Here is a 17,500-nt window from a genome sequence, read left to right on the forward strand (position 1 = left end):
ACGTCACATGCGCACGCACACGGGAGAGAAGCCTTACAAATGTTGGCAGTGTTCAAAGGCTTTTTCTCAGTCTGGCAGTTTACAAACTCATTTGCATACTCACTTTAAAGAGTCCCTACAAATGAAGGGTGTGATACCGGACAAAACCAAACGGAACTGAAATGGGTTAGAGAAAAATGTCATACCCCTGAGAAATAGGGTGAAAGCTTCTACTCCAACAAAGAGACCTTCAACGAAAGGTGTCCAGCTCTGAAGAGATCGAGCAAAGCTTGGGCAATTCAGGTTTGATTTATTTGCAAAAAAAAAGCATGATAGCGCATGAGACAAGTCTCTCTTCTATCTTGGGAAAACATAAATGCTTGCTGGCGTGAAAGCAGTTCGCAACTTGATATAGGTATTAACACTTCGCTAGCTTGAAAACCGTTTAGTCGAACCTCGGCCAAATGTAATTTACCCAAGAGTTTCAAAAACACCTACACCCAATCCGACCTCACGAATGTGTGAGTTGGAGTTTAGTTATTTGCGATTAAACATACAAACGGGAGTATGCTTCCCGAGACGTCCGCATAGGCCTTAACCGGATTTTTTTTTTTCACAAGAACTTCAAAATGAGATTCCGCGCGGCCCCGCGAGCTGTCATTACACAATGCCAAGGTGTTGCGCTCTAGTGACTTCGTTAAGCGCTGACGTGAACTCACGTCCGTTTTTAAGGATGTAAAAACGATTTTACGAAATGCAACAAAGTCCTGGCCAATGTCTGGAGTTTGCCTCTTTCTCTATTTGTTTTCTCTTCAATTCGCGGAGAATATATATCTCGCGTTTGTTTTATATTTTGTGTTTTTATGCATTGCAAAAACAAAACCTAGCCATGGAAAACAAAGAGATCACGTTAAAAATAATGTATATTGCCAAATTTTGCGAGAGCGCAATATATCAAAGTTTAGTTTTGTGTATATTTTTGCTTGGGGAACTATTTTTATTTGCATTGCTTAGCTTTTAAAGAGGGAAAAAGCGCTTGTATAGTTATGACAAGACCTTTGTACTGAAATCTAGGCTCATTTAAACACGAGTAACCTATCTTGTAGGAGGAGATTGGTTGTATTTCGCAAGTACAATTTGAGGTCCAGTAAATCTGGTTTTCGTATTGGTCGAGGTAGTGAAAGGATCTGGGACGATAGACGAAGAAGGAGGAGGGGGTAAGGTATTGAGTTATGTGCCTTAACCTCCCCTTCCCCCCCCCCCCCCCCCTTACTGCTCCGTCACTCCTTTAAGATCTTCTACTAACTCGGTAATATGGCCACCAGATTTTCCGGGCATCCATTTTCGTGCATACTTCTGCCTGTAGGTGGACTAGCATTCGCACAGTCATCAATAAATCAGGATTGTTACAATGCCACTGTGTCTTACTTCACATGTCACTAACTGCGAAAAACGGACTTGAAAAAATTCATGTCTCTCCCCGTAAACGTATGAAACTTGATTTGTCGACTTTAAAAAAAAAGGTTTTCTAAGCGTTAGTCTCAGCTTTAGAATCGACAAATTTCACGTTTTGTCTAGAGATGTACGTAATGGGATGAACGCCATTTTTGATAAACCTCACAAGTGGTCTTCTCAGCTCTCTACTCCCTTTCAACATCACTGATGTCCCGAAACACAGGCGAAAAATATCGCCTTAGTCAACTCTTTACCTGTCAAAAATATCTCCCTTCGCTACTGCTTTCCCATTTGTTTCAAAGAGGAAGATCTCTTTAGGACTAAACGTGGCTTACGCGACACTTAACTGATGAACATTGCGTGTATCTCTAGACAAAGGTTATCGTCCATGCATGGAGAAAACTTCTTAATTTCTTGCAAGAACACATTGAAGGTGAACAGTGGCATTGTTTTCAAATCCACTCTCCGACAAACTATATTGTCTAACATTTTATCTCTAGATTACAACTTGTTAATTCCAACTGAGTTTACGTGCAATTCCACAATGGAAACATACATTTCCTTCAGTATTTTTTTAAAATTCATGTGTACATAAATTCAAGGGTTTTTTGTTTCATTCAAATATTTTAATATAGCTGTAGATTTAATGAGTGTATATAGGAAGTTCGAGCTTCAGTCTTATATAGCGTTTTAGTTAGGCTAATTTGAGTGTTATTCATAGTTCTCAACTTTAAAGACATCACTTGATCATATTTCTATGAAATCTTACCGGTTTATCGACATACCTTAGTTGCTCGCATCGCAGAAGTAAATTACTGTTTTTATTATTGTTACAATTGACAAAGCCATGTAATTACCTTTGCCCCGCTTCATGCTGATTTGTTACAGTCTGCAATTTTTGTCCCAACTTTAACAGTCTCCATAATCTTCGTGTGACATCATTTTTGCGCCTGCGCTGTACGAGAAGTCATAAAAAATACACCACAAGGAACATTTTAAAAACAAGAAAGCAATGTCTGAGCTGCATAATCGAAAATATTTTGATCATTCAGGTACCCCTTATAGCCGTCTTTAGTGTCGTCACACAACGGCCCTCCCCACAAACTAGATGGGCGTTGCGTGACGCCGCCGTATAGGTGTTTTCACGTGACGTCATCGTGGTCATGTCAATCTCTCATTAGCTCCTTTTGTTTGTTCACCAGCAATTGTACATTGCAACATTGTTATGTGTCTCTTAAAATTGGTTGCAAACCACCAATAAAAACGGCTATCAGATACACTAGCAAAATTCATGTCTGCAAGCTCTGCATTTCTTCGATACGGTTGTTAGCAAATAGCGTTCACATGTGTCGTTCAAAGAGTTTTCTTGTTGTCATTGGTAAGGCAGATTCTTGGTGGGCAGTCATTCTCGTCCGCAGGCCCTCTATTTCTTAGGTCTTTGATTATCGACTCCTTTAATCAAATACGATTGAAGTCCCTTTCACACATCTGTTAGAGTTGAGCAAAAATTGCATGGGTCGAAGAAGGCTTTCGTGGGCATCGGCGTTTTAATTCAAGTTGGCCACTTTAAATTTATTTTCCTTGTTGAAAAACTGTCATAAAAATGTGGAAAGACGGTTACTTTTGTTAAGCATAGAATTTTTGTGGGTTCAAGCTAGGATGATATTTCGGTTCTTTTGGTAAAACAAACCGAGCTTAGAGCAGTTTTGAATTGAATGTCGAAAGTAATTGGCGAATTGCTTTGGTTCAAAGTCCTGGCGCCATTTTTTCAACCAATCAGAAGTGAAACCAAACCCAATCACGGTTTTGAGAAACAGCCACAAAGTTCATTCTCTGTTGAATGTCAAAATTTCATTCTTTTCGTCCAGTTTAGAAGCTCAAATCCCGCTCCAGTTATTTCACAGGAACCCGCAAAAGTTTTGTTCTTCATCAGACCCTGTTTACAACAGTGGACACATTAAACCATCTTACATAACGTTATACGAACGTTTGTCAATTTGCAATTATCTGTAAATATATGTTCATTCCAGGCAAAAGAGCTGGTCTCAATTTCGCTCAATAAAAAATGAATTTGAGAACTGCTGTGGTTAACAACTCAGTGTTGCATTGTGTACTGTCTAAATTTCAGAGCATGATTATACCAGGCTCGCTTTCTAAATTGCTGACCTTTACGACGTTTAACTGAACTTCTGTAGACACTGGAAACTTTTATATTTTTTTGTTTTTTTACTTCGCAGGGGAAGAGCTATCATTGTAGCCCGCTCGTTTTTAAAGTAAAGTGATATGGTATCATTATATAACTTGTATTACAAGATAAAGTTCCCATTCTGCAGAGCTAGGCGCGCGCGTAATGAATAGGTATTGATGACGTTTCATCACCAAGTAAGAAGAAGCGGAGTTGAGGGCAATGATGAAAGCAATTATTCCGTTCCATCAATGTGTCCCGCAATTGATTCCCGGAGTAGACGCCATTGGATTAAGCTTGTTGTTTCTCCACTCCGCTTAAACTTACTGACAAAGCACGAAAGTAAGAAAAAAGTGATACTAGTTTCCCAAAAAAGGTGGCGAAGCCTCCACGTTAATTGATTGAAAAAACGGAAGCAACGTGGTCTGTATTGGAAACGGCCTCTGACGTTTATGTGTACGTATAACAGAAAATGCCGAGTGCACGAAGGATTCTTTTGCGCGCGTTTTTTTTGTTTGTTACCTCACAAATTTCGAAACGACGAGGGCTGCTCTTACTTTACAGTTGTGCAAACGCTGCGAACAATCGAGATATTTCTGAGCCAGCTTTCTTACTTCTTTTCATACCGGGGCTATTAAAATGCAGGAGTAAGTGCAAGCTTTTTTGCAGTTCTAAGAGGTAAGCAAACGTTTTTAAAAGACAAATACTTTTGACCGCCTTCGCATTAATCAAAAGCCTATTAACAGCCATTATCTTTCTCTTCGTTGGCAGAAGACAAACAAAATTGATTTTAGTTAAGGCTTGGGCCTCCCAAACACTTTAATATTCTGAGTAAAGACTTAATTACTGTCGTGTGACTGACCAATCGACACTTTTTTTGCTATCACGGTAACTTGTTTATTGCGCATGTGCTTCAGTTCACTGAACATTACATGATAGCCACTTGTAACCAGTTATTGGGCGCTTTGTTATCAGGAAATGTCGGGAAATATTCGGTCATGACGCAAATGGAACGGTCTGCCTCTGTTTGTTCCCACCGAAATATTTAGGAATACCTTCGGAAGAGGGTCAATTTGATTGGTCCAACTTGTTGCACGGAAATTTCCGTTTTCATTAGATCAAATGTCACATGCTGGCGCAAAACTTATGCCGACGTTCGGGTTTGTACAACCGCAGAATAAATGCTTCACTTCCGATATCTGGTTATAGTAAACGCCTCCATTGTTTTCAAATTGACTTTCAAATGAGAATCTAATCACCTGTCTAACATGACTGGTGGCTTAAATCAACATTTGAAAGTTACATCGAGACTTTCTACAAAACTAACACCATCATACTCGGCTATAGACAGAGCACGAGTTCTTTGTCTTGCAGAGAAACTAGCGGAGATGTCTCCTTTGAAAACCCCTTGTCTTGTTGCTGTTTAAATAGTGACCAAAGAACGCAAAAGCGAAATACAACGCGGCTTTAGGCCGCGTGTGTACAGCGTTCCCCTCATGTCTCATCTCAGAGGTGAGTGAACTTTTAGTTTACTTTAAGGAAATGTAACATCTCATGTATATATATATATATATCGTCTATGCCAAGCGAAGTCTACTATTATGGTTTTAGCTCTAAAATTCATGTTTCTCCAGACCACAAGCTATACGCTTCGTTGACCATTCAATTAAAGGAACGCTGAAGTCACATTTCATATCCCACGGATTCTACGCACGCTTGGCGGTCTGTGCACGGTCTCTGTACAGCCGCCAGAAGAAATGCGTCGTAAAAGAAATTTGGCTGTCTGTCTGGGAATAAACTGATCTTGTCTATATGGTGTATCTTGAAGATACTATAGCACATTTGTTGCTCCTCCAAAATTCGTGTTTGAATAGTTGTGTATATGTCCTTGAACTCGAGGAGAAAGATTGGAGCAGTCAATGCAGACGACAGTAAACCCACAAGGGCCGGTTACTCGAAGCCTGGTTAGCGCTATCCACTGGTTAAGAGGTATCAAAACCTATAGGTTTCCATGGTATTTAATGCTGGTTAGCGCTAACCGTAGAACCGCAAAGGAATATTCAAATGAACTATTTTCAATAGCAACTTCAACGTAGCCGCTCAGAATTTATAAACGCAAAATTAATGAAGGGTTTGTTGGCAAAGGTTTAATATGATTCCGGTGGATGTCTATGATATTCGAAGTAATCATAAGACGGATTTTAACACACGAAAATCAGCAATGCTAATAAGGTGGTAATATTGGATGGAATTAGTACACCCTTGGGAATTGCAATTGAGAATCGGACTTCCGTGCGGGTGATCCCTCGTTTGATGCCCGGACAGTCCAACACTCGGGGTCCTAAAATAACTAAGGATAAAGTGTTGCCTTTGTAATTTTTGTCTGTAAGTTGTTAAACCACAGTACACGTCTTCACAGACAAGTATTACGAAACCACAGGTCCCATCTTACGACCCTTCGGTTGGACGTTAAAGCTGAGAACCTAAACTCTATTCGCAATGGAGGAGTTCCCGGCGCTGTGACCCCCCCCCCCCCCCTCCCCCAGCTCTCCTTTGCAAATGAGGCGGGTTTGACGTGATAAACCAATAAGGCCTAAGGTGTCTGAAATCAACCATAAATAAGGGAAGCAATCTCGTGAGCTGCAACATACAAGCTACATAAGTAGGACAGAAACAGAAAACCGAAGAAGTATGTAACTGGGAACATCCCAACAGCTGTTTAAATATTAGTGACACGTCATGTTTTACTTGTTGAGGGAAGAATTAACATATATAAAATAGTCTTTTCAATGAATATCTAAAGGTCTTTCTTATGTACTAGTGGGATGTAACAGCACTTTTTGTATGTATATTTCTTGCGCTTTTCACGGCAACTTTCGCATTTTTTGCCGTTTTAAAAAGCGAATTCTTTTTGTAAAATACATTTTAAATTTTTGGAAGCAAACAGGATGTTTATTTAAGTAGAAAAACGGCATGAAACATTGTTAAACATGTATCCAGCCCCAAAACAAATAAATTAGCTTGCCTGCGATGATAAAAGTGTTTCATTATATCGCACATAGAACGCACAATTTAAGAGGCTAGAAAAGGGCATCCTCTAAAAATAACTTTGTGTTTTTCCAATCATTCTACGAATAGTTCATGTCGTCAGGCATGGAAAGAGAGTATCAGCTTTCCAAGAATAAAATCATCTGGTATGAACGGTCTGTATTTTTTCAAAATGAAAATTGAAAATTTATCTTTTGCTAAATTCAGACAAGGGTACCCTACGAATAATTTGGTTAAAAATCTATTCGGAAATTTTTTGCTTAACTTTCGAAAAGAGTTTTGAGCAGATTATGACCAGTTAATTTAATCCTTTTGAAAGTTAAAAAACAGGCCATCCAGAATTTTCAGAAGGACAAAATGGCGTGCGAGTTGTCCCTAAGGTCTTCTGTCGCTTAGAAGTTTTAGAACAGACGGCGGGTACTGCAACAACAAAAAACATCATTTCTTAAAGAGGAAAAAATTATCCTGATGCGGCTGCAGCACGCATTTTTGCGCGACATATTTTTGCGGTACTCTGCAAGAGTCCCTGAAGACTGCGTACAAATATTCTTCTCGTGGCTTTTAGAAAACTGAGATGAAGCCGAATTTGCGTAAAATCAATAACAGAGTTGAAGAAATCACTTTCTTTAAGGACGGTGCCTACTAATTCAAAGGTATTTTTGCGCGTTTACTGACTATACGGGAAAGGCAGATCTTAACAAGTGTTATTGAAAGAAAATTCGGGGTAACCATGCCTTTTTCCAAGATAATTGATCAACAATATGGCCGAATATGTATGTATGGCGTTCTTTTCCAAATTCAAGCTTAATTATCTCTGAAAAATGCGTGGTTACCCCCAATTTTCTTTTTGGATACCAAGAGCACTTGCTAAGTTCTGCTTTCTCCGCATAGTTTTGAACAGCGCTAAAATATCCCTGTATTAATAAGCACCAGCAATAGGAAATCCCATTCTCGTCACCAGAGCCTCGGATCGACCCAAGGCTCTGGGAAACTCTATGTAGGAGAACATGCGCCGTAGAGTTCTTATAGCCAAATATTGGCTATTTGAACCTTACGGTGCCTGCGCACTTCTCGTGCTAACATGAATGCACCAATTAGAGGCGCTTTTGATTGTTCTTTACGAAAACCAATTAGAAGACACTTTGTTTCAGGGTTCCCCAGAGCTCTTCTCTCCCTCAGTCAACAGAAGAGCTCTGGAGTCGAGATTGTAGGAAATCCGAGTATCTCGAGATGCGCAGAACGTTTGCGCAATAACAATAGTAGGCACCGTCCTTAACTACTTCCCAGAAAATTGCCTTCGATCAGTGATGAATACAAAATAATGTAACTAGTACCCAAGTATCGGCCTGTTATATCTTACGTATAAAATTCTCTCATTTTCTGTTACAAATAAAATTCTTAATTTTTCCTTTTTAGTTATCTTCGAAGCATGCGGAGCGCAGTCGATTATTTTCCTTTCCTCAATGGTGTCTTCAGCAGTAATATGGCCCATGCTTGGGTTGTATCGAGATCATGTGATCTCGCTACTCATGTCGCTTGGAGCTGCCTGTCTCGCGGGAGATGCTATCTTTCATCTTATACCACATGTGAGTAAATCAATTTCTATTTTCCAATTTAACGGAGAGGAGTGGTCATTGTAGAGCTTACTCACTCACTAGTTCAGTGGTCGTGTTTGTTAAACGAAACAAAGGAAAATTCAGCAAGAATAACCATAGGTACTTTAAGATATGTGGCGGAGACCTGGCCGAAAACGTCACCTAATGTTAAAGTTTAGTTAAAATTTTAGTAAGCTTGTAAGACTGGATAACGGGAAACAGCCACGGAAAGACGTTCTTGAAGCTGGGAGCTACACGCCACCATCTTGCATGAGGAAAACAGAATACACTTCCGCTGATAACCTGGAAGTTGTGACTGCGTCTGTTTTCTTGTGCTTGTGCTTTCCGTCTGTCGGCCTACTGTCGGCCGACAAACGGCCAACTGTCGGCCGACGGTCGGGCGACAGTATCTTTTGGGAACTGTTCTTCATTTTTACCTGGCACAACAACGACGTAAAATCACCAAATTTGAGGTTTTGACGACAACGCGAGTGTACAAATGTAAATCTTTCATTGTATATTTTTACACTGAAATCGCTAGAACCGATTTATTTTTAGGATACTTCGCCCACATTGTACGACACAAACGAGATGGCCTAACCGCCAGAAACTTAAGATATTGCAAAGTCCTATTTTGAGGTGACGTTTCCGTCACCGTGGTAGATCTTAAGTCCATATTGTTTTGCGTCGTCGTTTCTTAATTAAACTCCTTAACGCAAAACCCAAATATTCGTGAAATTACTTTCGACACTCAATTGACAACCGCTCTGATTGGTTGGTTTATGTCTTTTGAATTTTACAGGCTTTAGAAGCTGAATCTCACCAATCGCAAGAAAGCACGACCACGGGAAGTCACTTGGTTTTGTGGCGCTCCTTTCTAATAATTTGCAGTATTTACTTATTCTATCTGTTGCATCTTTTCTTGCATTCTTTTGAGGTGAGCCTTCGTTAACTTTGCTATAAGTGCTATTGATGGTTTGAATCTGACGTCACGGCGGCCATGTTAATGTACAGAACAATGCTGTAAAATGTCTTTGGGAATTTGACTCTATTATTATGCAAAAATTGTGGGGCCATTTATGCCGTGTTTCGTTTTCAGATGGCACAAGCCGAATGCAAGCATAAGCGCAAACACAAGGAAAAAGAAAAATTTTGATCCTTGCTTATGCTTGCGTCAACCCCGTTAGATCCAGTTATCACAGTGAAATAAGCGCTCTTATCTCTTATTCTTGCGCTAGTGAAAAACCAGGCTTTAAGGACGGTGCCTACTATTGTTATTGCGCATACGTTCTGCGCATCTCGAGAGACTCGGATTTCCTATCGGTGGTCCTTATTAATACAGGGATATTTTTGCGTGGTTCAAAACTATGCGGAGAAGGCAGAACTTAGCAAGTGCTCTTGCTATCCAAAATGAAAATTGGGGGTAACCATACATTTCTCAGGGATAATTAAACTTCAATTTGGAAAAGAACGCCATACATTGCTTTGTATTTTAAAGCTTTTTACAAATATTGTTAGTTATATATCTTCGTAAAATGCGTGGTTACCCCCAATTTTCTTTTTGGATTTCAATAACACTTGCTATTAACTGCCCTTCCCGCATATTCAGTAAACCGCGCAAAAATACCTTTAAATTTGTAACAAGATTGGGTAACTTTTCACTTGAAGAAGCAACTCTTAAACGCAAACCCCCGCATTTTCTTTTGCCAGGGAGGCCATTCACACTCGCGCACCGTCATCTCACCCTCTGAAAGCTTCGAAGATTTCCAGTTGTTACATCGTGGTGATGCCAGCATACAGGAGACGCCTGAGAGTAGAAACAAAAGAGCGCTACTATGGATGATGATGTTTAGTGAAGCGTTACATACCGCGAGTGATGGCCTTGCAATTGGAGCAGCTTTTTCCAGTTCTGTAGCAGACGGTTTAAGCACATCACTTGCAGTACTATTCCACGAAATTCCGCACGCAGTAGGTGTGTACACTGCTCTTCTAAAATGCTGCCTCGTCCTCAGATGGCTAATCGTCTCGGAAAAGGGTCAAAATATGCGCAAACAGCTTTAAAGATAAAGATAAAGATAAAGATCTGATCTGCTAATCGCCCTTTCTCGCAGTCGGAGACTGAATTACTTAGGGCGCAGCTCAACGAGGTCGGGCCGAAGGAGCTGTGCTGCCGGCTAGGCGCTTGGCCCCTGAACACGACCCATGTATGACCTCGGAGCACAGCACCACAGTCTGATGGAATAGGCCGGGAGTCGATTTTGAGGAGGGAGGAAAACCGGAGTACCCGGAGAAAAACCCTCGGAGTCAGATTGAGATCGACTGAAACTCAACCCACATACGACCCGAGGCCAGAGTTGAACCTGGGTCACAGAGGTGGGAGGCACAGTTGATGACCACTAAACCACCCTTTCACCTTACTCTTAGGACGCTTTCCATATGACAAAATTGACCGGCTAGACCGGACATTTGGAAGGACTAACTCTACAACTCCTTCAAATTAATACGCTTCAAGGATGATCTATACTCCTTTAGAAGAATGCGAGGGATTATCATGCAAGTGTTCCTTCAAATTGTTGCATTTTCTTTGCAAACTGACGGGTCTGGCCGGCCAGATCTGACAAAGTTTCAATATTCTTCATTTCACTTACTTCAAATGCTATTTTGTTTTTAGGTGCATTTGCTGTTTTCGTGTCATGTGGAGTCGTCGTTAAAAACGCTCTCTGCCTTCTTTCACTCTGTTATATCATCTCCTATGTGGGCGTGGTCGTTGGCGCTGTACTCGGCGCCAGTTTTAATCTGTCTGGTTGGATATTTGCTGTCATCGCTGGCATGTTTCTTTTCATTGCCCTGGCAGAGATGGTGAGTGCCACAAAAGAACACGGCTTTTTTAGACGAACGGACTTAATTTCATAATTTTTTTATTGACAATCGATTGATGGCTTGCCGTCTTGACTAATAATGCAATTGATGTTTTATTTTTTTACAAGGAAAAGCTTAAGCAAAATGGTGAATCCTGAGCTTGCGCAATCGAAACGGAAGTTAAACAAGACCTTAATGCATGCGTAACAGCCACCCCTCTATCTCCGGAAATCCAAACAAACTAATTGGTTTCCGGTTTGCCTTTCAATCAAAGACTATTCAAGAGAAGAAGAATGAAACTTTGGGCATCTGTGCACTAAAGTTTCGTTTAAGCAAGTTTGTCATGGTTTGTCGTGTAGTACTCTCCTGACTCGCTATATGTGCATTTTTTTTTTCATCTAGATCCCGGAGATGTCTTCTTCCTTGTTAGTTAAATCAGAAGACAGGCGATGCTTCGTGTTGCTTCAAAACGTGGGACTTGTTCTTGGATTCAGTATCATGATGGCCCTGGCGGCTTTTCAAGATAAAATTAGGGGAGTTTTACAATAGCTAATTTTTCACCGTTCCAAAGAAACTATTCATTGTTGAACAGTTAAAAGTAAAGACGTCATTTTTATAAAAAACGTTTTCAGAAGCCTCGGTTTTATTTAACAGACTTGATTATCTTGTTTCCTTAAGTAAGATTACAACTTTGTTCGCCTCAACTTTCTATTTCGAGAATATTCTATTTCGGTGATATTTCCGTCGAAATACGACTAAAACGCTTTCTTGGCGCCCTAATTGTTTCAACAAGAAGAGGATATAATTTGTTAATTTCATTACCTTTTAGCTTTTTATCATGCCTAGTGTTTGTACAGGATATATACGTTTGATAGTACTGTAAATATTCTAAGTTGTTTGTATGCAAACATTGCACAGACATTTAACGAATTCACACAGTGGAAGGTAATGAGTTCATTAGACTTTGGATGGTCCATAAGAATCACGTGACTCAGAATAAAAAAACACGAACAGGTTTCTGCTTTTAACTCGTGCCAGGCGCAATCCAAGAGAACAACTGCGGCTCACTAGGTCGTGGGTTCAATTCCACCCTGGTCAGAGTTTTTCTCTGTCCTTGTGTGGGCCCATTTCCATCAGTAGGGCTAACGCTCACATGATTCATATGCGGTGGAAACTTAGCACTACACATTACACTCTAATCAGTTAAGTCTGTTCACTAGGTTCCAGGCTGCTTGCTGATTCGTCGCGCGTTCATTCAGTCCTGAAAAAAAACGCGTAGATTTTATACAAAATGACACGGAGACAAAATAAACTGTAGCTTCCACGGAGGATTGTAGCAGCTCTCAGAACCAGGGTTTTGGCATTAAAGCAGATTCTGAATTTTTTAAAGTCTAAATCATTGTTCCTGTTCTTCAGCCTTTTGTTTCGGTTTGGTCGGTAAGTCAATCACATTGAACCCTACAAGAGCTGCCATATGGCATTTCACATAATCCATTCTTGCCTTCCGCCTTCATTGCGGTCATGTTAGTGGACGAAAACAAAAGATCTCTCATTAGCTCCTTTTGTTTGTCCACCAGCAATTGTACATTGCAACATTGTTATGTGTGTCTCTTAAAATTGTTTGCAAACCACCAATAAAAACGGCTATCAGATACACTAGCAAAATTAACGACTGCAAGCTCTGCATTTCTTCGATACGGTTGTTAGCAAATAGCGTTCACATGTGTCGTTCAAAGAGTTTTCTTGTTGTCATTGGTAAGGCAGATTCTTGGTGGGCTGTCATTCTCGTCCCCAGTCCCTCTATTTCTTAGGTCTTTGATTATCGATTCCTTAATCAAATACGATGGAAGTCCCTTTCACACATCTGTTAGAGTTGAGCAAAAATTGCATGGGCGAAGAAGGCTTTCGTGGGCATCGGCGTTTTAATTCAAGTTGGCCACTTCGAATTTATTTTCCTTGCTGAATTGAAAACTGTCATAAAAATGTGGAAAGATGGTTACTTTTGTTAAGCATAGAATTTTTGTGGTTCAAGCTAGGATGATATTTCGGTTCTTTTGGTAAAACAAACCGAGCTTAGAGCAGTTTTGAATTGAATGTCGAAAGTAATTAGCGAATTGCTTTGGTTCAAAGTTCTTGCGCCATTTTTTCAACCAATCAGAAGTGAAACCAAAACCAATCGTGGTTTTGAGAAACAGCCACAAAGTTCATTCTCCGTTGAATGTCAAAATTTCATTATTTTCGTGCAGTTTAGAAGCTCAAATCCCGCTCCAGTTATTTCACACGAACCCGCAAAAGTTTTTCATCAGATCCTGTTTACAACAGTGGACACATTAAACCATCTTACATAACGTTATACGAACTTACATAACGTCATACGAACGTTTGTCAATTTGCAATTATCTGTAAATATATGTTCATTCCAGGCAAAAGAGCTGGTCTCAATTTCGCTCAATAAAAAATGAATTTGAGAACTGCTGTGGTTAACAACTCAGTGTTGCATTGTGTACTGTCTAGATTTCAGAGCATGATTATACCAGGCTCGCTTTCTAAATTGCTGACCTTTACGACGTTTAACTGAACTTCTGTAGACACTGGAAACTTTTATATTTTTTTGTTTTTTTACTTCGCAGGGGAAGAGCTATCATTGTAGCCCGCTCGTTTTTAAAGTAAAGTGATATGGTATCATTACATAACTTGTATTACAAGATAAAGTTCCTATTCTTCAGAGCTAGGCTCGCGCGTCACGAATAGGTATTGATGACGTCTCATCACCAAGTAAGGCCTGGGTACTGATGACGTAGAAGCACGCAAATGAGTGTTCGAAGGAGAGAAATAATTGTTTCCTCTTCACTACCCAGTGTGAACAAATAAGGTGTTGCGTTTGAAGTCTTTCCTAAGCTCTTGTTTTCCCAATCAAAGCGAAAGACTTTTATAAGTAGTGTTAATTTGTTTGTTTGCTTTTGTTGTTTTTGTTGTTGTTGTTGTTCTTCATGGTAATTGGAGACCATTTTTATGGAAGCAATCAGTTATCAATGTGATATTAGCTGAAGCAGTCGCGCAACGACTACAAACGCCACAAAGCAAGAACATGATTGGTTTGAAAAAGGAAAAATACTCGTGCTGCACGCGAGGCACGAATTTCCGTGCTTCTCTTTGCCGTAATCCACAAAACAACAGCGTGAAATCACCAAATTTTAGGTTTGACGACAACGTGAGCATATAACAATGAACCATTCATTTTCTATTTTTACTTTAAAACCGGTCCTATGTAAACAAGACGAAATATTGTTCGCGAAATACTGGCGATAGCGCTAAGTTATATTTTGGAGGGCATTCGGACAGTCGTAGTTGAACGGCTTAACTGACTGATAAAGCAAAAGCGATTGTTCTCACTTTGGCTAATTTTGTTTTGGTTTCATATCGTTCAAACATCGTTTAGGAAGCACAACACATAGAGACCTTTTTTTAGAATAACACTTCGCAGCGTAGGGCACCTATTACCAGTTTGTTTCTGTGAGAAGAGGAGTTGGGGGCAATGATGAAAGCAATTATTGCGTTCCATCAATGTGTCCCGCAATTGATTCCCGGAGTAGACGTCATTGGATTAATCTTGTTGTTTCTCCACTCCGCTTAAACTTACTGACAAAGCACGAAAGTAAGAAAAAAGTGATACTAGTTTCCCAAAAAAGGTGCCGAAGCCTCCACGTTAATTGATTGAAAAAACGGAAGCAACGTGGTCTCTATTGGAGACGGCCTCTGACGTTTATGTGTACGTATAACGGAAAATTCCGAATGCACGAAGGATTCTTTTGCGCGCGTTTTTTTTGTTGGTTACCTCACAAATTTCGAAACGACGAGGGCTGCTCTCACTTTACAGTTGTGCAAACGCTGCGAACAATCGAGATATTTCTGAGCCAGCTTTCTTACTTCTTTTCATACCGGGGCTGTTAAAATGCAGGCGTAAGTGGAATGTTTTTGCAGTTCTAAGAGGTAAGCAAACGTTTTGAAAGACGCCTTCGCATTAATCAAAAGCCTATTAACAGCCATTATCTTTCTCTTCGTTGGCAGAAGACAAACAAAATTGATTTTAGTCAAGGCTTGGACCTCCCAAACGTTTTGATATTCTGATTAAAGACTTAATTTCTAGCGACTTACCAATTGACAATTTCACTGCTATCACGGTAACTCGTTTATTGCGCATGTGCTTTAGTTCACTGATCATCAAAAGAGCAGCCACTTGTAACCAGTTATTGGGCGCTTTGTAATCAGAACATTTTCGGAAATATTCGGTCATGACGCAAATGGAACGGTCTGTCTCGGTTTGTTCCGATCGGAATATTTAGGAATACCTTCAAAAGAGGTCAATTTGATTGGTCCGACTTGTTGCACGGAAATTTCCTTTTTCATTGGATGAAATGTCACGTGCTGGCGCAAAACTTTTTCCCACGCTGAAGGGCTTGGGCCGCAGAATTTATGCTTCACTTCCGACGCCTGGTTAAAGTAAGCGCCTCCATTGTTTTCAAATCAACTTTCAAATGAGAATCTAATCACCTGTCTAACATGACTGGTGGCTTAAATCAACATTTGAAAGTTACATCGAGACTTTCTACAAAACTAATACCATCATACTCGGCTATAAACAGAGCACGAGTTCTTTGTCTTGCAGATAAACTAGCGGAGATGTCTCCTTTGAAAAAGACTCGTCTTGTTGCTGAGTAAATAGTGACCAAAGAACGCAAAAGCGAAATACAACGCGGCTTTAGGCCGCGTTTGTACAGCGTTCCCCTCATGTCTCATCTCAGAGGTGAGTGAACTCTTAGTTTACTTTAAGGAAATATAACATCTCATATATATATCGTCTATGCCAAGCGAAGTCTCCGATTACGGTTTTAGCTCTAAAATTCATGTTTCTCCGGACCTCAAGCTATACGCTTCGTTGACCATTCAATTAAAGGAACGCTGAAGTCACATTTCATATCGCACGGATTCTACGCACGCTTGGCGGTCTGTGCACGGTCTCTGTACAGCCGCCAGAAGAAATGCGTCGTAAAAGAAATTTGGCTGTCTGTCTGGAAATAAACTGATCTTGTCTATATGGTGTATCTTGAAGATACTATAGCATATTTGTTGCTCCTCTAAAACTCGTGTTTGAATAGTTGTGTATATATGTCCTTGAACTCGAGGAGAAAGATTGGAGCAGTCAATGCAGACGACAGTAAACCCACAAGGATCCAACTTAAAGATTTATTGATAGAAAAAATATACAAATACCCTTTTCGTGGATTTTAGAAAACTGAGATAAAGCCGAATTTGCGTAAAATCAATGACAGGGTTGTACAAGATTATTGAACCCATGACGTCAAAATGACGTCAAAAGTGCAGCCCAATGCAAATTATTGAACCGTTGACCGAAAAAAGCTGGGGACGAGATTGTGTTATTTTTGTTGGAGGGTGCGAAATTGTTACAAATAAAGCTCATTTTCTCCTTTAAGAGTTTGAAAATGTTTTGAATGAATAATAAAGCAATTATTGAATTCGGCTTTCGTAGAATATGAAGAATTCTGCAGATCTCGGAGGCCTTCGGCTTTGGTGGATAACACCCTTCTCCGCCTGCCGAATTATTCATATCCTACTCAGCCTCATTCAATAATTGCTAAGTATCTCGAGATGCTCAGAACGAATGCGCAATAACAATAGTAGGCACCGCCCTTAACTACTTCCCAGAAAATTGCCTTCGATCAGTGATCAATACAAAATAATGTAACTAGTACCCAAGTATCGACCTGTTATATCTTACGTATAAAATTTTCTCATTTTCTGTTACAAATAAAATTCTTAAATTTTCCTTTTTAGTTATCTTGGAAGCATGCGGAGCACACTCTATTATTTTCCTTTCCTCAGTGGTGTCTTCAGCAGTAATATGGCCCATGCTTGGGTTGTATCGAGATCATGTGATCTCGCTACTCATGTCGCTTGGAGCTGCCTGTCTCGCGGGAGATGCTATCTTTCATCTTATACCAGCTGTGAGTAAATCAATTGCTATTTTCCAATTTAACGGAGAAGAGTGGTCATTGTAGAGCTTACTCACTCACGAGTTAAGTGGTCGTGTTTGTTCACCGAAACAAAAGAAAATTCAGCAAGAACAAACATAGGTAATTTAAGATATATGACGGAGACGTGGACGAAAACTTCACCTAACGTTAAAGCTTAATTAAAATTTTAGTAAGCTTTTAAGACTGGATAACGGGGAACAGCCACGGCAAGACGTTCTTGAAGCTGGGAGCTACACGCCGCCACCTTGCATCAAGAAAACAGAATATACTTCCACTGACAAGTTGTGACCGCTTCTCTGTTTTCTTGTGCTTGCTCTTATGCTAGC

General features: G+C 40.1%; 3 protein-coding genes across 3 annotated transcripts in view; all 3 read left to right on the forward strand.

Annotated features, from left to right (window-relative positions):
* LOC137983476 (uncharacterized) overlaps positions 1-3,510 on the forward strand; it is a 12,396-nt gene extending 8,886 nt beyond the window's left edge. Inside the window, exon 6 of the mRNA XM_068830647.1 lies at positions 1-3,510. This exon is cut by the window's left edge and continues 145 nt beyond it. Within this exon, the coding sequence (XP_068686748.1) occupies positions 1-160 (160 nt within the window). The 3' untranslated portion in view covers positions 161-3,510.
* A 1,357-nt stretch (positions 3,511-4,867) lies between these two features.
* Positions 4,868-12,504, forward strand: LOC137983119 (zinc transporter ZIP4-like). The gene is made up of 6 exons (XM_068830302.1): positions 4,868-5,131; positions 8,084-8,253; positions 9,065-9,199; positions 9,973-10,234; positions 10,934-11,121; positions 11,524-12,504. Exons 1-6 carry the CDS (start codon positions 5,116-5,118, stop codon positions 11,668-11,670), a joined length of 918 nt encoding a protein of 305 aa, XP_068686403.1. The 5' UTR covers positions 4,868-5,115; the 3' UTR covers positions 11,671-12,504.
* A 1,417-nt stretch (positions 12,505-13,921) lies between these two features.
* Positions 13,922-17,500, forward strand: part of LOC137983120 (zinc transporter ZIP4-like) — a 7,492-nt gene continuing 3,913 nt past the window's right edge. The window contains exons 1-2 of the mRNA XM_068830303.1: positions 13,922-15,925; positions 16,975-17,144. Coding sequence (XP_068686404.1) covers positions 15,910-15,925; positions 16,975-17,144 — 186 coding nt within the window. The 5' untranslated portion in view covers positions 13,922-15,909. The remainder of the gene's footprint in view (positions 15,926-16,974; positions 17,145-17,500) is intronic.

Source organism: Montipora foliosa, chromosome 13 (assembly GCF_036669935.1).
Source record: "Montipora foliosa isolate CH-2021 chromosome 13, ASM3666993v2, whole genome shotgun sequence".
NCBI lineage: Eukaryota > Metazoa > Cnidaria > Anthozoa > Scleractinia > Acroporidae > Montipora > Montipora foliosa.

Coding starts and splice junctions, on each gene's coding strand:
- LOC137983119 (XM_068830302.1), top strand. Junction 8,254..9,064: donor TCTTTCATCTTATACCACAT/GTGAGTAAATCA, acceptor TGAATTTTACAG/GCTTTAGAAGCTGAATCTCA. Junction 9,200..9,972: donor TTTTCTTGCATTCTTTTGAG/GTGAGCCTTCGT, acceptor TTCTTTTGCCAG/GGAGGCCATTCACACTCGCG.